Source organism: Mus caroli, unplaced genomic scaffold (genome assembly GCF_978045245.1).
Source record: "Mus caroli unplaced genomic scaffold, Mus_caroli_1 scaffold_4, whole genome shotgun sequence".
NCBI classification, from domain to species: domain Eukaryota; kingdom Metazoa; phylum Chordata; class Mammalia; order Rodentia; family Muridae; genus Mus; species Mus caroli.
This window is the reverse complement of record NW_028227259.1, coordinates 95,120,217-95,140,885: the sequence shown is the minus strand read 5'-3', so window position 1 is coordinate 95,140,885 and position 20,669 is coordinate 95,120,217. Positions and strand designations below refer to the sequence as shown.

The following is a 20,669-nucleotide window of genomic DNA, read 5'->3' as shown; positions in this document are numbered from 1 at the left end:
ATGGAGAGGCACAGAGCAGGAGAGAAAATGGATATAAGGAATTTGCTCATGTGATTATAGAGGCCGAGAAGCCCCCATCCTTCCATCTGTTAACTGGAGATCTAGGAGAGCTAAGTCACAATGTCTGAAAGCCTGAGAACTAAGAGACTTGGTGCTGCACCTTTAAGTTCATGTTCCAGCTCAAAGGTTGGTAGATAGCAAATCCCTTTGCTTGATTTTTTAAAATATGAATTTTCAAGATTTTATTTATTTGCTTGGGGTGTGTGCGTGCATGTGTGCGTGCGTGCGTGTGTGTGTGTGTGTGTGTGTGTGTGTTGGGAAGAATCTCTCAACATAACCCCATAGCCTTGAATTTGTGGCAGTCTTCCTGTTTTAGTTTTCAGATGGCTGGGTTTACAGGCATGAACTGCCATGCCCTGCTGTTACCTGAATTTTAGAAAGTGCTCAGTTCCAGGAGTTGACTGACTACTACTGACAAAGGCATCGAGGCTGCCCACTAAAGCCTGGAAGGCAGTCTCCAGTCTCCACAACTATCTCTTCGCTTGCTTTTTGACCTGTTCAGGCCTCCAATATATTTGGGTTGGCTGAGGCCCATATGTATTGGGGACAATATTCTACCAGTTCAAGTGCTGTGCTAATCTACAAATGTCTCATAGTTACACTCAGAATAATATCTAACTGAATATCTGGGCACACTAAGGCCCTGTTGAATTGACATGAACATTTAAACATCATTTACATTAAGGGAAAATTATTTAAGAGAGATAATTGCCTAAATAAAGAGCAACAGGGGATTACAGTCTCCTGAGAGTCTCCCCATAAGCCTTTCTTAGTTGTGATTGGTCAAATTCTCCCCATGTGGCATCCTCTGTCATTCTCATCATGGACAGCATGCTTATCCCTGCACTGTATCCCCTTCTGCATCTTATTTGGACAGTGAACCATTTCAGCAAAACATCTTTATATGGCTCTCTGCATCAGTGAAACTGCAGTTTTGAAACTATGCACTGCGTGTAGAAAGAAGTGATTGTCAACTTGTCAGAAGCAGAGAGTGCCACAGGCGCAAATGAATCTACCTGGATCATTTGGTATGAATGGAAAGTTGTCTGGGTTCAAATCAGGGCTCAGGTTAGTTAAGAAAAAGTAATACAGCCAGTGTGTAGTAGCAGTTCAGTTCAGTTCCTCTCTCTCTCTCTCTCTCTCTCTCTCTCTCTCTCTCTCTCTCTCTCTCTCTCTCTCTCTCTCTCTCTCTCTCTCTTTCCTCTCATGGTTGATGTCCTTCTATTTATGATCATTACAAAAGCTCTGACTTATTTTTCTGCTCTCCAATTTCGTAGTACATTCTGAGAACAGAGACTGGTCTCACTATTTGCCTAGAGCCTTGAACTATGTCCCAGTGCATAGTGGACACTCCTCTCTAGATTGGATTTGTGCATAAAGAAGGGGCTCCAAAAGAGAGGGCTGAGGACTCTGATCTCTGCAGGTTGCACACATGCATTTTGCTGGAAGAATCAGGAGAGTGGAGGCGAAGAACCCAGGGTGTGTCATGATCTTGCCAGTGAAATACACTGAGATATACCTTGACCCTGTTTCAGAAAATCTTCCATCAGTACTTCAGGCTCTTTATGATTTTTGTTTCTTGCTATATAATTTGAAATCTCACTGACCTTCAGGCACAGAAGCCTGGTAATGAATTCAACTCATCTTTGAACAGATGGTGATAAAAGAAATCCTGCACGTTGGGAAAGAAGGGCATTAACTGGGCAATTAACCTTAGTCCGCATGTTATGTGACCCTGGCCCAAGAACAGAAAATGCCTGAATCAAGAAGAGGGTTTATGATCAGTGGGAAGTGGGCAGAATCTCAAAAGCCACAGCAAAGATCAGGGACATTAAAAAGGCTAAAGGGGCGGGTACTGATGGATAGACCCACAATGAGGAAGTGACCCGGGCAGAACCCTGCAGGGGCAGGCAGGGCGGAGAAAGAAATGTCCTTTACCCTTTCAATTGTTTTTCATTTTTATTCTTTCCATTTTTATTTTCTCCTCCTCCTTCCTTCTTTCCTCTTCTGGTGCTTTTGCCCATTCCTTTCCCTTTCTCCCATTGGTCTTTTCCAGTTTCAACATTTTGTTTGTGATCCATCATGCTCAGACATGTGATCACCTCTCCCTGGACTTCTTCCCATACCTCTGGCTAAGAAAGCATCCCTGGGGTGGCGACAGTTCAGGAGAGATGCTCCCTTCACACTCCCATTTCCACCAGCAAGTGTGAAAATAGAGTCACCGATCCTTCCTCAACTCTTCACCATGGTTTTGACCTTGTCATGACCAGTTATTTTCTGGCTCATCTCCATTAATCTTGGGGGCCTCAGCACCAGCCCTGAGTTCATATCACACCACCAAAGTCTTTGACCTGGAAGAGCTTTAACTTCCTAAGCCTCCTGCTTCCACTGGGCAGCACTGGTACCCGGAGAATCCTGTGTCCCTTGTCTACTCCATCCTGTGAGTATCATATCATATCATATCATCCTGTGAGTATTATATCATATCATCCTGTGAGTATCATATCATATCATCCTGTGAGTATCATATAATATCATCCTGTGAGTATTATATCATATCATCCTGTGAGTATCATATCATATCATCCTGTGAGTATCATATCATATCATCTGTGAGTATCATATCATATCATCCTGTGAGTATCATATCATATCATCCTGTGAGTATCATATCATATCATCCTGTGAGTATTATATCATATCATCCTGTATCATATCATATCATCCTGTGAGTATTATATCATATCATCCTGTGAGTATTATATCATATCATCCTGTGAGTATCATATCATATCTACAGATACACAGAGTATCAATGATCTGTTCGATGCATTTTGCATTGTTCACAATGCTGATGATATAAATAGGTTCTCGGCCCTCATGTCCATAACATGACTAAGAGAGAGAGAAACCACAGGAACAAATGAAATCAATATAGCCACTCTCTTGATACATTAGAGCCGGGCATCATCAGGATGCAGGACTAAAGGAAAGCCACAGGCTACATCCTCAGAGATTTTCTATGTTGGGAATGCACTCATCCATGCATCCAGTTCTCCTTTTGTAGAATAAATGATATCATAAAGGATATATGAATCTTAGACATGTGGTGTGCCATCCATTCTTCCAGGAGCCAGGGATATATTGACAAACAATAGATAAACTTCTTTATTCTTTTTTTTTTTTTTGAGGCAGGGTTTCTCTGTGTAGCCCTGGCTGTCCTGGAATGCACTTTGTAGACCAGGCTGGCCTCAAACTCAGAAATCCACCTGCCTCTGCCTCCCAAGTGCTAGGATTAAAGGCATGCACCACCACCGTCCGGCTAAACTTCTCTACTCTTGCAAGCTCATTTATAAATAGATTACATACTACAAAAGAAGACTATGAAAAGTGTGGACAAATAAAAAGCTAAAAGAGAATAGTAATGTTGAGGCAAAGGAAGTAATGTAGTGCCAACGAGGCTAAGCAGAGGACAAAGGGAAGGAGGATGGATATAGCAAGGGGATAGAAAAGGATCTCACAGAAAGAAGGGATGCTTGACTCAGAGGTCTACTATGGAAGCAGGCCTGGAGGGTATGGCTCAGAGGTCCTACTGTGGGAGCAGGCCTGGGGGGTATGGCTGAAGTGCAGCAAAGCCTTGGAAATGAGGTTGAGATGAGGTCGGGGAAAGGGAATACACACACACACACACACACACACACACACACACAGAGAGAGAGAGAGAGAGAGAGAGAGAGAGAGAGAATATAAGAATAATGAGGAGGGAGGAGAAGGTAGAGAAGAATGGAGGGGGAAACAAAGGAGTGACAAGTTCTAATTTAAAACAAAACAACCACTGAGCTATTCTGAGTTGGCATTGGTCTGGAGGGGCAGGAAAAGAAGTTGGGAATCCCATCAGGAGCCAATTGCAATAATCCAGGCAAGAGATAATGATGACTTGGATCAAACTGGTATAGACTAAAAAGATGTGAATCTGGATGTATCTGCATGTCTACTGTAGGATGATCCAGGCACCTTGGTCCATCCTGGAGGATAAATTCTTATGTGAAGTTAGCATTTCTTAAGTGCTTTCTAAGTGCTGGTCTCTTGTTTAAACACATTCTGTGCATTCACACATTTTCCTTCTGGAGCCACCACAGTCACGATTCTCCACTTTGCATGGTAAGGGACTGAAGCAAAAAGGTGATACTAGATTATCAGAGTGGGCATTGCCAGCGGAGATGCTCAGACCTAGGCTGATGTGGTGGCATTGAGCACGGAGGAGGAAATCAGGCTGAGAAGAGGAGGATGGGTAGAGGGGACTCCTTCCATCTTTGGTTGCCTTACAGTTTTCTTTCTGAGAAGTGCATCTCATAAACTTTGCTAAGCTGGCGTATGCAGCGGGTTTCTATTCCTGGATACGAGCATATTTGAAGACACTTCCTATGTAAAGACAGGGGAGATGCTCATTGCTGACGCATACCATTTTGATTCATAACAGAGAGTATTTCAGATATTAATAAGGAGCTGACTGAGAATAAGAGCATCATGGAAGTATATAAACCAAGAGAGGTAAGGGGAGAATTTTTACAATAATCTTTAAAGTCTTTTAATACTGTCTCTAAAGGAGGGAATAGCTGCTCTCTCATTCCTTAGATGACAGGAAATGGCAATGTGTAAGTCTAGATTGGCACACAGGAATTTATTAATGAAATATCAATATTTTAGTATGCTAGGTTATTGATTGGATTCAGCCATAAAACATTTTTTTTGCATCATCCTGGTGGCCTAAGTTCAATCCCAAGGACTGACTTGACAAGGAGAGAGCCTACTCCTGAAAGTTGTCCTCTGACCTACATACATATGCCATATCATGTGAGCACCCACATGCAGACACATAAACTTGTGCAGACAATGTGGGAATATTTGAAGGTCATCTATTCATTCTAGAAAATCTGCTGGCTTGTTCATTTCAATGGTTTGTCATAAGAGAGGGATACAACACCTAAAAATTATTAAGTCTTATAAATGTTATTTGTTATCATGGCTGCAAGTCTCCTTCAGTAATAGCTTTGCGGCCTAGATGAGATTTCAGTCTCAAGAGTCATCTTCCTAGGCACCGATTCTAGTTTAAAGGAACCCCGCTCCAAGCTCCTTTTTCTGTGAATAGTTGCTCGATGTAAATGCTACCTGATGTTTATATCATTATACCAAATAGTTCTGTGCCTTTAGGCACCCACCTAAGCATATATTCTAGATAATCTACAAATTTGTTTGTGCTGTGTGAAAATTTAACAATTTACATTAAAATAACAAAGACAGAAAGAGATAGACAGACAGACAGACAGACACACACACAGAGAGAGAGAGAGAGAGAGAGAGAGAGAGAGAGAGAAAGGGGGTTGACAGTGATGTTGAAGGTGACAGTGGCTTTCCTTTGTTGATAGGTCCCAGAGTACAGAACTTATGAGATCATATCATTCATTTGAGAGCAATGGTGCAAGAAATATAATAAATGCATTTAGAATTTGTTTTTGCTTTCTATGGGAAAAAATGAGTGTATAAATATTACGGGCCATGAACCCAAAGTACTATAGTTAGCTACAATCTGAGTGTGACTGGAATGTGGGGAGATTCTCAGCTGTTTGTGTGTTAATTAATTCATTTAAATTATATTTTAATGTGTAATATTAGAGCAGATGGATGGTTTGGTTTTTGCTTCTTTTTGTTTTGTCTTGTTTTGAAACCATCTGGTCACTTCAAAACTGTACTGAAGAAAAACAAATCTTGCTATGTTGTATTAGCCTTTGGTTGAGAAAAGGCTGTTTGGGGTCACGGATTCTTTGAATGTTGGGATCTCTTGGATAGGGAGATGAAATGATTTGAATTTCCTTTGCAGTATACATTATTTACATATATCCAGTACCAAGAACTTACTGTGTTCCTCAGAAATGTATCCTGTTATTAGCATATCAGAGCATTCCCCCTTTTTAACAGTGAATCCAAAATTCACCTGGCTCTAACCCTTAGGTACTCACTGCAGCATTTGGGACTGACAGTTATCAATATTATCCATTTTCCATGTGGTAGATCTTCAAGTATTTGAGAACATCTATCATGCCAGCCACCTTATTCCTCCTTTCTTGCCCATGTCTCCTCTATTGAAAGCTAGATACCTAAAGGGTGTTTCAGGGAGAAGTCTCTCAGGCCTGATTAGCAATGTATCATTTACAAGATATCTGTTCTTCTCTTTGTAGATCATTAAAAATCAACCTCCTCCACTGCAGTCCCTTGATGCTGATTTCAGTAGACCTATCAGCCTGAGCGTCTCTTGGTCCCCGGTGGCTTGGTACACAATCAGGATGAAATGCCAGCCCTCCAATTCATCAAAGTCATGGAGAAGTCTCAAGACCACACTGATCTTGGGTTTCCAAGTCTTTTCAGGTGCTTTCCCCGCCCACTTTGTTTTCCTCGGTGGAAAAATTGACATATCAATAAAATAAAAAGTCTGACCTCATCCCACCCCTTGCCCCACTGCTCCTCAGTCTGTTTCTGGAAAAGTCATTGGATTGGAAGGATACTAGGAGAGATTAGAACTTGAATGTAGCATAGCTCTGTAACCTCCTGCGCATTGTTGAGCTCCTCTGTCCTGGTTGTCTCCAGTGTGAGTGTGAACTGAGTTTTACAAGAGAACAGTGTTCACAATAGACTGGGTGTGGGTTTCAAAAGTTGCTGGATAGAAAGTGGAAGAGAGTGACTCCGGGTCCATGTTAGCATCAGCAGATACCCAGCTCTTATTTTCACAGTGTAATGAGAGTTTTATGACTGTGGCTTGAATCAATGTAACGACTCATGTTTTATTACATTCTTGGTCCCCTCGAAAGTGCTACTGGGGAATACTAGAGGCTCGGAGGCAGAGGCTAGAGGGAGGTCGTTGGATCACTGGGGGCATGTCCTTGAGGGGATTGAAGTCACTTGGCCTTGTCCATTTTCTCTGTTTCTTGCCTTATGAGTGAGTGGTTTCTCAATGTGTCCTCTCCATGCCAAGCTACCTTTCCCACAGGCCCTAAGCCATAGGGCCATTTGATCGTGGAACGGAATCTCTATAGCTATGAGTTAACATAAAACTTTTTTCTTTATAAGCAAATTGCCTCCAATGTTTCATTATAGCGATTAAAGTTAATATACTCAGGAATCTTTAACTGAAGAATTTTCCCCCAGCTCACAAAAGTGGCCTATGGGGTAGTTAAGATGAATAAAACCCACTATTTCCAGAATAAATATAGGTGTACTTTGACAAAAGATACTACAGGTAGAATGTTCTCAGTTTTCAAGTGACACCAGCACTTTCTAACTAACATAAGCCAGAATCCAAGGTATTTAATGAGTGTGTATTTGAGGAATTGGAACACAGGGACATGCATAGAAATAACATCTTGGCTCACCTGACGACATTGCAATGACTGTACATGGGTTGGGAGGATACTACTCCTCTGAGCATTTGCTCGCAAGATGACTCCCTAACTCATTCTACTCCAGTTTCCATCCCCATTTTTATGTAAAATTCATTTTCTTGGCCCAGGAGTCTCAAAGTGTACACATTTCACCCTTCTCTGACAAGTTGCTACCTCTACTCTCCATGGCAGTGCCTGGTATGGTTGTGTTGGATCTAGGGGTAGTTTTATTTTGACTGTCACTACACACTGATATTTAGATACTATGGGCCAGGCACCATGATACATCATGCCTTAGGAATCTCCCACTTAAATTTTATAAGAACACTCTAATTTTCTACTTGAAAATGTAGGCATTTGGGTTAGAAGAGCCAAGTAACTCATCCAAGGTCATGCAACTCATTAGAAACAGCCTTAAGATGTGAAACAGGCCTGTGTCCTCACTCAGTATATTTTAAAAAGCTTCTCTATGCTTGCTTTAAAACTTGCTTTCATAGCTATGACTTTAGCATATATATGATGGTACAGCCTAAAACCTCCTCCTGATAATTTGTGAGCGCCCATCTCGCCAGCAAGAACGACGCCACAATAGGATCCTTCTGCAACACGTTTATTGGGCTGCACATTGACTGTGTAGGCGAAAGACCCCGAGCCCTGGGCCTCTCACTCTTATATACTATCAGTTCCCATCCACTCACAGCAGGCCACATCACCTCACCAGGTACACAGCTTCAGCTAATCAGGGCAGCAGGGGCATATCTCCACCAAAATGGCTTTGCCAGTAACCTGGTACACCTGCGCAGCTCTCACGATGTTTGTGGCTTATATTCAGATGTATGAGGAAGTCAGGTGCAAGTCATAAGACTTAGCTGCAGTCCCTGGTGCCTTTGGGACTGCCACCACACCCGCTCCCCACAATAATTTTTATCATGGTACTTATTATAATTCTCAAGGATGCATTGCTAGCTGCTCATGTTAATCTACAGGGTTGTATTTGTTCCCTTTTTGTACTATATGATAGGATGTCAGACAGCAGCATTTCAAAGAAGGCTCATGATTCAAGGGTAAAATACAGTCCATTACGGGGAAGGCATGGTGGCTGAAGTGGTTCAGTCTGTGGTAATGGGAGCTTTGGGCAGCTGGTCACACTGTTGACAAACAGAAAATAGGGAGCTTGGGCTCAAAGTAAGGCAACCTTTGCTCCCAGCACCATAGTCTATGTCACCCATTAGAGTCTATGTCAAAAGATTCCACAGCCTCCCAATGTGGTCCACATAGGTGGGAACCAAGTGTTCAAACACACAAACCCACAAGGATCATTTCAAATTCAAACCATGACACAGAGGTTCCTTGTACATCTTTTCTTACTTCAACCACAAGGAGGAATTCTGGCATGGCCCAAACACAAACAGAATCCTCAGGTTTGCAACTGGGTCACTTTGGAAAGAGAACCAGAGAACTGCCAGCAAGGCAGTTTTCTGCATAGTCATGTGAAGAATTTTGAACCATCGTAGGTGGAAGATGAGTCACAAGATAAAGGAGATAGACGGGACAGGCCAGTTTTGCCCCCATTTAGTAGACAGAACTCTCTTGTCCTTGGAGTAGGCCTCCTTACCTCCTCTTGAAATCTGTATGTTAAAGTTCATATGACAGAATTAGAATGTGACTCAGAAGAGGCTGGGGAAATGCAGTACCAGGTAAGAGAATGCGCTGTTGCTATAGAGGACACGAGTTCAGTTCGCGGCACCCACACCAGGTGGGTGTCACAATCGCACACAACTTCCTCTAAGAGAGTTGACACCTCCGATTCTGTGAGTGCTGAATTTACGTGCTCACAGTGTGCCCCATGCATATGCCTTTTAAAAGTTAGCAAAGGACCAAGAGGAGAGGCAAGAGGAACACGGGGGGAGCCTCTCCTGTGTTGTTCTGCCCTTGCTCATTGTGCCTTTTCTAGGAATATTTACTGAGTAACCAAATGTTAAACCAATGGCTTTAACAGCTTCATTGGCCAAGAGACCTCTGACCTGGGATTGGCTCTCTTACTCTGATATTTAAATCTTTGAAGTCCATTCCCTTTCTGGAGAGCTAATCTAAAAGCTGGGGGGATATCATGAGCTGTCTAAACTTGAGTTACAAAGTTTTCAGAGCTCTTGCTTCCCAGTAGGTAAGGAATTATCAACTCATTGCTAATAAGTTTTCTTGATTCCAGTGTTAATGTGGCATTAGAATATCCCTAGCTTTTAGAATATCATCTAGCTTTTGTTTTTTTGTTTTTGTTTCAGAATTCCTAACTGCTATGCTGTGCATGCACTCCATTGCTGTGCTTATGGAGGGAGGCTCAAGGACAACTTGTGGGAGTTGGTTCTTTAAGACTTCTGGTGATTGATACTATTCGAGCACACAGGCTTGCCAACAAGTCCCCTTACCACTGAGCCACCCTGCTTGCTCTGGCCTGGTATTTTTTAAGAGCATTAAATACAGTTTAATTATAGTCGGTGTGGCAGCAAAGTATATCACCAATGTAGAAATCCTGCATTCCAGCTCCGGCTGAGAAGAGAAGTGGATCATGGCCTGGAGGCTTCCATAATTAGAATGTATGTCACCGCTGTCCTGAAGGCAGGCTGGCCACGTCACATATTAAAATGTAATCTTCCAAACACTGCCGTTTGGTTCTACTGCTTAGCAGCCCCCAGAGAAGCTTCATCTTCTGTAAGCAAAGTTCGTGTTCCAAGTTACAGAATCCGACAGCCAGGATCACTTATATAATAATCTGCCTTTATGGCAACAAATTAACTTAGCTCAGCCTCAGTTTTATACACCTCCATGATGGGAGGAAATGACACAGGGGCTTTGTAAAGTCAGTAGCTGACATTGTCACTGTTTCATTTGCTTAATTTAATCAGATTTCATCTACAGAGTCCATTGTCCCTCGATTCAGTTCTACACCTGTCCCTCAGTCCAGGATAATGCCACACAGATTCATATTTCAAAGTTCTATAGTTCTTTCTCCTGGAATATGAGACAGGAAGAAAAATTGATTATACGAAAGGTGAAAGTTGACCATAAACAAAATAAAAGAACATATAAGAGTCGGGGTCTCGAGTTCTTCCAAGAATCCACATGCTACTGGCTTGGGTAATGCCACCAGCAGAAGACCATGGCTGTTTCAGGATATGGAGCTGAGTAATGAAGTCCTGAGATCACTGTGGCCGTGACACCTCATGGGCTTTTGAGGCCAGATCCCTTCCCCTTTTCTGTTTCTTGGTCACCGAAACCAAAAAGTGGTATTTATTTTATTTTATTTTATTTTACTTTATTTTATTTTATTTTATTTTATTATTTTATTATCTACCAAACACTCTGGTCACCACGTGTTGCCTCCAGTTTGGAAGCCCTGCAGCCAGTTGATCTTGGACTGGAACCTCCAAAACAAAACTCTTTCCTTTCATCATATTATGTACAACAAATGAACCCAGAAGGTAAACAACACTCAGCTCAGCTCTCCTCACTCCTCCGTTTGCTGAGATCAAGCCCCTTGCCCTGGCTAGCTGGGAAAGCTGTGAGCCTGATGTCCTAGCCAGGAAGTGGTCCTGAGATGCTCTCAGTGGCAGCCTGAGACTGTGTGCTTGTCTTCAAGGGGGTGATGAAGGGCCTTGATGTCTTAACCTGTTAGCTTTCTCAGGTGACAACTTTCAAGTTTACCAAAATAAGTCAAAGGAGATTTCAGCAAACATCATGGGTTACTACTTTTAATGGAAATTGAGGGAGACATATTTCAATTAAAATTAAATTTTGATCAGTGCTTATTAGAGTTTTATTTTTATCCCAATTAAAAGAAATGCTTTGGAATTAGTTATACCTTTTTATCATATATATTATCATGTACACATTAACAGAGAATAAAAGTGACAATCTTCTTAATACTTTCTAGGACTTAAGGACCATCCAGAGACTGCCCCACCTGGGGATCCATCCCATAAACAACCACCAAACCCAGACACTATTGCATATGCCAGCAAGATTTTAATGACAGGACCCTGATATCACTATCTCTTGTGAGGCTATGCCAATGCCTGGCAAATACAGAAGTGGATGCTCACAGTCATCTATTGGATGGAGCACAGAGCCCGCAATGAAGGAGCTAGAGAAAGTACCCAAGGAGCTAAAGGGGTCTGCAACCCTATAGGTGAAACAACAATATGAACTAACCAGTACCCCCCCCCCCAAGAGCTTGTGTCTCTAGTTTCATATGTAGCAGAGGATGGTCTAGTTGGCCATCAATGGGAGGAGAAGCTCTTGGTCTTGCGAAAATTATATGCCCCAGTACAGGGGAATGCCAGGGCCAGGAAGTGGGAGTGGGTGGGTTGGGGAGCAGGGCAGGGGGAGGGTATAGGGGACTTTTGGAGAGGAAACTAGGAAAGGGGATAGCATTTGAAATGTAAATGAAGAAAATATCTAATGAAAAATTAAGTGAACCTTAAAATTTTTCTATAAAACAATAAAGATGTTTCTGTAAGCACAGAGGGAAAAAAATTCCAGCTCTTGTTTTTCCTCATCCCTTCCCATTTTAAACCCTGATGATCCCACTTTTCCACACAAATCCTCCTTTACCTGCTCTCCAGGCATCCATAAGATTACCTTGCCTAGTGCTAGACTTCGGCCTCTGGGGATCTCTCCTCACCTATGGTACTATGGAAATGCATCAACAACTTCATCATAACTCCTGCTTGACAACAGTGGACAACAATGTCAAAGGTGTGAGAGTCTAAGACAATATGTATCTTCCCATTGATAAATTCTAAACCAGCTGTGATTGGTAAGATCAGTACATTTCCAATATTTATGTTCGATGCAAGAAGTTAAAATGACAAACAATCACAATACTTCACACTTATGTATAGTTTTATAGTTTCCAAAGCAATTTATACAAATTATCTGACATGTGTATTACAATTCTGGCCTAGAGCAAACATCATCAAGAACATATTTTTTTCTGGTAGTGTGCTTTGTTTTGTTTTGTTTTTATTTTTAATTTTACAGATATGTCAATGCTATTATCCAGAAGATATGTAGTCACATGCTTTTTATTTCTTCTGCTCATGATGGTAGAGACTATATTTTTACCAAATCCTTTCTCCCCTCTTCCTTGGGCACAACTGTTTAATCTTTCCCACCTCTCATGAATGGCCATATGAGGACTGCATGTGAGCATGTATGACCTACACTGCATTCAAGCTTCTCCCAGAAAACTGTCTTGTGTGGTTGCTGGACCAAGCTGACTCCTGAAACTCACTGTCACAGTTCTACTCCTTGTGAAGCTAAAACTACACAGAATTCCTGAATCCGGTTTAATCATTATAGAGAGACAATATTGTTCCCATACATTGATAATGTGTCATACATTTGCTTAACGTTATAAAAATAACCCTCACCCAAAAGAAAACACAAGTGTCCCACAGAGAACACAAAGGCCTTCAGTGCTATTATTCTATGTACTATCCTGTGATTTAAATTTTATAATATAAAATAAAAATTAAGTAAGTACTAATTAGAGAAAGACAATACATTTCATGATACATGAGATAAGACAAAGGGTTTTGCTTTACACACACACACACACACACACACACACACACACACACAGAGTCACTCACACAGACACCGACACCCAGACACATAGATTCAAAACTAAATAGGGGAAAACATGAGAGTTGCCCTCTTAATTTCCTTAATTTCCTGCATCTGGTCATGGGGTTGGAGCTGGCTGGTCTTTATAACTACCCGATTCCATTGTCCATCCCTTCCTATGTTTGGGTTTAATTCCCAGCAGGCTGGGACATGGTACTAAGTATGTGACTCCATGGCACCACCTTAAATAATTACATGAAGAAGAAATAAACCCATGTTTTTCTCAGCCACTGAATTTTGGCACCTCTTTGTAGCTGCGCCTTGACTAACTTTTACAAACACGCTGGCTGGTTCTGGTTGGAGTTTTTCTTCCATGCTGCTTGTGTTCCCTATGTGACAGCGACTGAGAGAGAGAGGAAGGAGCTTGTGTTCTATCAGAAGCGTGTTCAGCAGCTAGTGAAAGAGAGCCAAGTTGTCTCTGGTTACATCCCAAGTGTGCAATAAGTCAACGGGCACTTGCTTACAAATAAATACTGGAGCAATTGGATAAAATGTATACATCACTGCAAAAATAATTAAAATATGCATAGATATTCTGTCCTCAAACAGGTGAGGCAAATGTCTGCCCCCCTCAAGTGCAGGTTGGACCTAGAGAATTCCCTACAGAATACAACGTTGAGACAACAAGCAGGGGCAGAGCCATTTTGCAATAGAAAACCCAGAAAAGCCGGGTAGTGGTGGCACACGCTTAGTCCCAGCTCTGAGGAGACAGAGGGAGGTGATATAAAGATCATGAGAAACAGAGTTTGAAAGCTTCTTATTGCCATGTGGATACTATGAGGAGACCTGAAAACTGTACTCTTTGTAGAATCCTGGTGGAATTCCTGATTAGGGAAAGGGGTCTTCAAACTGCATGTAACAAGTTCAGAGGCCATATCAGTCGAGATTCTCCAGAAGAACAGACCAGTGGAATGGTTATGTCTTATGAAAGAAAATGTATAGTATTGACTCACATATGACACATTGGGTAATCCAGCAATGGCTGTTGCACAGGGATGTCACTGAGAACCAGGTGTTCTCTGTCCAGGAGGCTGGATGTCTTAGTCTCATTTTGGGGAGAAGGCCTTGGGGGTTCCTGGAGCAGGTGTCAGTCCACACTGTGAGACTGAGACTAGCTAGGTTCTTATGATAATAGCTACAGGATAAAACTACTCACCTGCAAAGTGCAGCAGCACGGGTTTTCCTTACGCCCTTTATGTTGTGGCCACAGCTGGAAGGAGCTGCCCGTGGCAGGGCAGACTTTTCAGTGATTCCTCCCGCCCCTGAATGCCTTCCCAGACAACCCAGAGGGTTTCTTAGGTGGTTCTAGATCCAACTGGATTGTCTATTAAGTTTAATCACCAGAGAGAACAACTATGGCTTTATTTCACATAGTGTATACTTCTTGTTAGGTTTTTTTAGTTTGTACTTCTTTTGCATTGTGAACTACATGTCTTTGAATTTGAACAATAACATTATGTGAGTGATCATTGTGCGTTAATCCCCAAAATGATGCTATTATAGTTTGTTTATAGCACTAGTGGGGACATCAGTAGACACTTAATATTCTTTAAAGATAGAGATAAAAATATAAGAATTTTCTATAGCTATCAATCACATCTTTTAAAAAGATGTATTGATTTTCATTTTATGTCTGTGAGTGTTTTGTCTGCACTACACATTTTCACCACATAAATGTAGTTCTCCATGGAGACCGGAAGAGGGTGCCAGATTCCCGGGATCTGGAGTTACACACGATTGTGAGTTGCTGTGGGATGCTAAGGACTGAACTCTGGTCCTCTGGAAGACTAGCTAATGCTCTTAACAACTGAACCACCTCTCCAGTCCCCAGGTGTAGAGTGTTTTAAACTAATTTCTGAGTATTTTATTTCAGTTTTAGTATTTACACTAGCAATATCTATAGATAGATGATTGACAAATAAAAGCAGATTAAATAGAATACTTTAGAAGAACACTATGCAATCAGGTTAAAGACATCACTGAAAGAATGCACTGCCTTTGGTGGGTAAATGCTTAAATGCTGAAAATGGCTAGACTGAGGTCATAATTCAATTGTCTGGGAGAATCGGAATCTCACTGAAGCTAAAACAAATCTCTTGGTTCCATCTGTTGCTGTGATGAAACATCCTGACCAAAGCAACTCAAGGGAGAAAGGGTTTATTTTCCCACATAGCTCAGGGGACAGCCGTCCATGGCGGGAAAGCCAAGTCAGCAGGAGCTTGAGTCAGCTGATCACATCGAATCCCCAGTACAGATGCAGACCACACGTGAACATTTGTGTTCTTTCTTTTTAGACAAAGACCCCAGCCAGGGAATGATGTCATTCGTGGGTGGGTCATCCCACCTCAGTTGGCCTAGTAAGATAATCCCTTGTTGGGACACCCAAAGGTCTATCTCTAGAGTATCATCAAGTGGACGACTGAGACCAGTCATCATGTCAAGAATTTTGATGGTTTCACCTGGGAACAAGGGAAGAATAAGGCATGACCATGTTTCAAATTTGAATATCGCATTTCCCCTATTCATTGAATCTATAAAATTCCATTTTTTCCTCTAAAACATATCTTTCAAAAAGCTGTTTAAAATCCAGGGCTCCCCATATCTTTGCCATTTCTTCTTCTTCTTGCTCTTTCCTTTCATTTACTTCTCTTCTCTAAGAAGTCCTGGGAAGGTGGGGGATGATCACATAAAGCTTTGGGGATTTAGGATTCTGTGCACTTTGCTGTAATCTCACTGAATATTGACTTTGGAACTGGGTCATGAGTAGAGGCTGGGGCAGCTTTGAACTGAAGATGAATATGATGAGATCCTGTGGGGTCTAGGGAGAGCCTGGAGCTTCTCGAAGGATAGCAATATAGATAATAAATGAGGTTCTGATGAGATCTCAAATGGACCCGAGGAGCCAAATATTGGATTAACATCCACTTTGTTGTAAAGTGTCAAAAAAAATTGCCTGCACTGTGTCTAAGCTGTCAGACTTTGTGAAGCACAGAGCTTTAGAACAGTAACGTAGAATATCTGGTAAGGGGAGATTCTGAGCAGTAAAACAGTCAGGCTTCTGTGTATTTAGTTTTAATGTCTTCAAGAAAAAAAAAAAGAGATGACAAAGAAATAACTTAAAGATGAACTTATAATAAAATGGAAAAGACAGCCAAAAAAAATTGGAAAGTCCTCAGCCTGGTTTTATGCTAGAAATGAATTGTTTCTTCATTTAACCTCTTGCTTAGGAGATTAGCATGGCTCAGAAGGCATCGCCAGAACACCAGAGGATTTGCCAAACATTTCAGAGACCTTCAACTGTGCCTTTCCCATTAAAGACCTACGCAGTAGGTGAGAAGAATGGCTTTAGGGCACTGACCCAGGGCTCTCTCCGGTAACTCACTTCACCTGAGAACCTCAGAGCTCTGCTACTTCCATTCCACCACCATTCCAGCTCCAGGTGTCAGTTCTATGAAGTGAGACCCCCACCCACTGGAGAGGAGCCCCACACAGATGGTGCACATTCTGCAGGTTTGTAAAATGTAAGAGCTGTGAGGGTGTGCCTTCGTCCTCATGGATTTCAAAGAATGTCATGATGGCTCAAAGGCCCCAACAGAACCTAGATACAAGGACTGAGCCCTTTCTAGGGCGATACCTCTTAGAACCGTCTATAGTTTAATGACATAACAATTGCAACTCATTGAATGGATTTCTAGTACACCAGATTTCTGCCTTAGAGGTATCCATCATGGTCTGCCATGAAACCTATGCCGGTCTTGACTGTTCCATTTTATAGATGGGAAACTGAGGCTTGGGAAAGTGAGCCATCTGTGATCCATTCATTTGGTGATCCAGCTCTAGTTTGAAAGGAGTCCTAAAAGAGCAGCACCTGGTATTCCACCTCTGTTATCCCCGCCCACAAGAATGTCTACATGGATGGAAATCTGACACCCACCGTGTGGCAGGACAAGAAGCCAAACCACAGTGGCAAGCACTTTCGTGAGGGATGCTAGGGTCCTGTCACAGAGAGAATTGAGTTATGCTCCTCAGGTGCTTGCTTACGTTGCCCCTCCTTTTAACAGACGATTTCTCTTTCTATAGCATTAATAATAATTTGATTGAAGAAAAGGATAATAACAGTGAACTAAACCTATCATATTTGACACCCCATAGATGAGTAGGTTTGAGATCTCCTAAACTCTCACTTAGCTGCTCTGTAGAAAAGATATCGAGATGAGCAGGTTTTGTATATAAAGGTAGATCCCCGAAATGCTGTATAGGAAGGGCAAGAAAAAGACAGATAAAGCAAAACAGAGTCTTCCATAGAAGTTTTTCACTTTAAAACACAATCAAGTAATTATAAATCTTGAGCAGTGATTTTTTTTTTACACTTAGATCATTACTTTATTGTTTCACTGTCAAATGTGAACAAATACCAGTCACGATTCCTATAGGAAAAGAGTATATGAGGTGGGAAAATACATATAAAACCTCTCTCAAGTGAATATGTTGAGAGAAGACTGTAAGGTCTATTATCTTTAAAATGTGATCCCGTGCAAGAGAAAATCAAGTGATATACATATTGGAATATAAGTATGAATGAAGACATGATTGTTGAAGACAAATTAATTAAAAAGGAGAACAGATTATATTGCCAGAGAGTTCAAATTGAGCAGTGATTTTTAAACAGTATTTTATTAGACAGTGACTCAATAGTTTACAATTTTATTTAATCAGTATACCCAAACAATGTATCTTAAAAAGATTTTCATTTGCTACTCTTATTGAAGTAAGCCATACTGATAGCCACTTGAAAACCTCCCAGGACTGCTGAATCTATGATCTCAGCCAAAAATTGGAGACTATGTTAACCCAGAGTAAATGTGTCCTGGAATCTTCCATATTACCTCATCATGTGTGTCTGTTTATGTGTTGTGACCACAAATAACTACAGGTTTATTTTGTCTTGTCCAGAAGAGGGGGAGGAACATCCTTGACAGAGGCTACTCTATGTAGGAAGAGGGAAAGGCTGATGCCTGAAGGTCCTTCAAAGGAATCTTCTAGAGCCTCATACCAGATTTGGGAGGGCTGCTTGTGCCTGACTAATCCTGACACAGGGGTGATATCATCCAAACAATGTCTAGCTCAATGGATGCAAGTTCCATTTAGTGACTCCTGTGCTACACTGAGTTGAAGACTTGAGACACATCTTGGTCACACAGATAAGAACTCAGGAAGGTCAATGCTTACCTCTCTCTCTCCAAACTTAAAGCTTGGATTTCAGATTTAAATCCCTCCATAAGAAATTAGAGTGCTGGGGAGTATGGGTGGCAGAGGAGGATGGGGAGAACTAAGGAAGGGAAGGAAGGAGAGGGGAGAAGGAACAAAGTGGAAAAGAGGAAGGGAGATTCTCTTGACCTTGAAGAGACTAGCTCTCTGTTGCCAGAAAATCTAGAGGACATATTCTTGGGAGCATTGCATTTTATTTCTGGCAGTAAATAAAGCTCCCAGGGAAAGATACTACTTTATCTGGCCTAGTTAGTATATTAAATTACACTATTTCATCCTCTAGTGGCCTGAAAAAGTTAATTTACCATGTGAACGTCAGGAATGCTAAATATGTATATCATGTCCTGGCCTCTTATAATTTCTCAATAAGCAAATAGTGTGTTTTGCTTAGGTGTGCTTTCTTTTCTTTTTTTTATTAGTATTTGCAGAGAGCAGGATAGGACAGGAGGCTGCCACTGTCTGTTGGTGATAAGAAGGCAGATGTTAAGTATGGTGTCATCTCAGAGAGGAGCCTTGGTGTAGGAGCCCTCCTACACCAGCAGATGCCAGGAAGATAAAAGGACAGAGACATACCGAGGGAGTGCCACCATTCTAAAGCCCTGATGGCCTCCTGTACTCCATCACCTCTGCGGTGCATGGCCTTCTATCTCTCAGTCCTTCCCTGCTCTGGACCCCACCCATCATCTGAGAAGGTTCCCTCTTCCGGGGCTCTAAGGGGTTAACTAGAATGGATGGATGTAAAACTTCATTCTTCGAGATACATCAGTTGCCTACGGCACTAAATAAAATAAATAAATAAAATATCACTTGCTTAATTTATATAATGGGGTTCGAAAGGAGGGTCAAATGCTTGACTTATCTTTCATATGTAAAAAAGTGTTTATTGTACTTTCCAGTGTCAGAAATGCAACTTCTGAAGGTGGATGTGTTTGTATGCATTGCTTTTACAACATCAGTAAATCAGTTCATAAGACCCAAACCCCTTGGTCAGTTCAGATGCAGATATACTTGTGCTATACGGTAAAACTGGAAGCCTTTTCCCTTTTATAGGCTGTTGAGTGTGTCTTTGGGTTCCAGAGACTGCTCAATGCATAAAAACTTCCCATAACTAGGCATGATGAAATAGAGGTAAGGTTTGGCAAGGCACAAGCATACAACACACACACACACACACACACACACACACACACACACACACACACACGAAAAAGAAAACAGAAAGATCCTACTAGAATTAAGAGGTAAACAAATGAAAAATAATGGATAAATAAAATAGAAATGAAGTTTTTATTTATCTATTTACTCAGATGATTTCTTACTAAGTTTCAGAGCTAATATTGTGTTATGTGGGACAGGCTGACCCTTCAAACTTGCTCTCCTCCTGCTTCTACCCTAGGTGCTGGGATTAGAGGCATGTGCCACCACATCCAACTGATACATGAAATTTCTAAAGTACGTTTTGGCAAGCTAAAATGCCCGGCTAATTAAAACTGACTAGAAGGCACTGAAAACTGAAGTATTAACTTTAAGAATTCTACAGACAACAATGACTCTTGGGAAATCGACTGTCTGTGTCAACTGTCAAATGCCTGAGGCTTTTTGTGGTTTTTGTTGTTGTTGTTTGTTTGTTTGTTTGTTTGTTTGTTTTTTCTTTTCAGTGAACTTCGCTCTAGCCTCAGAATTCGCTCCTTAGGCCAGAAGGAGATTTCTAGACTTTCCCCCAGAGGGCTTCATGAGTTGAGGCCACATGGCCAGGTCCTCTTCTGCCTCTCTTCTGGGCCCCATTTACCTTGTTTTGTCCCACAGGGGGAAAGAAATGAACCGTCAGGTGAGACCCAGCAGGGGGAGTGGGAGAGCTGGCCCCGTGGCCCTCTGAGCGTGTCCTTGGGTGTGAGTATGGGTGTGGGGCAGTTGGGTGGGAGCAGCGTGCAGGCTACCAGCACCAAGTGGTGTGCCTCTCCGGGGGTGTGTGCAGAAGGCTCCAGGATAAATAGGAGGCTCCCAGTTCTGGGTGACACTGGAGCCCGCTGGCTGCCCGCCCCGGGTGTTTCCCTGCTCTCTGTAGGCAGGCTGCCTGCTGCTTAGTTTCGCTTCCTCCTGGCTCAGGGATTAGTTTTCAAGCACCCTCTCGGTGCCAGGGCCCGGGAAGGGCACAGAGAAGGAACCTGAAGACTAGTCCAGGGGCTGCCCTGCCCCTCACAGCACAGTTGATGGACCTGA

At 42.0% G+C, this 20,669-nt stretch overlaps 1 protein-coding gene across 1 annotated transcript in view; it reads left to right on the top strand.

Annotated features, from left to right (window-relative positions):
- The first annotated feature begins 20,355 nt into the window (after positions 1-20,355).
- Btc (betacellulin) overlaps positions 20,356-20,669 on the top strand; it is a 44,540-nt gene continuing 44,226 nt past the window's right edge. The window contains exon 1 of the mRNA XM_021163654.3: positions 20,356-20,669. This exon is cut by the window's right edge and continues 54 nt beyond it. Within this exon, the coding sequence (XP_021019313.1) occupies positions 20,660-20,669 (10 nt within the window). The 5' untranslated portion in view covers positions 20,356-20,659.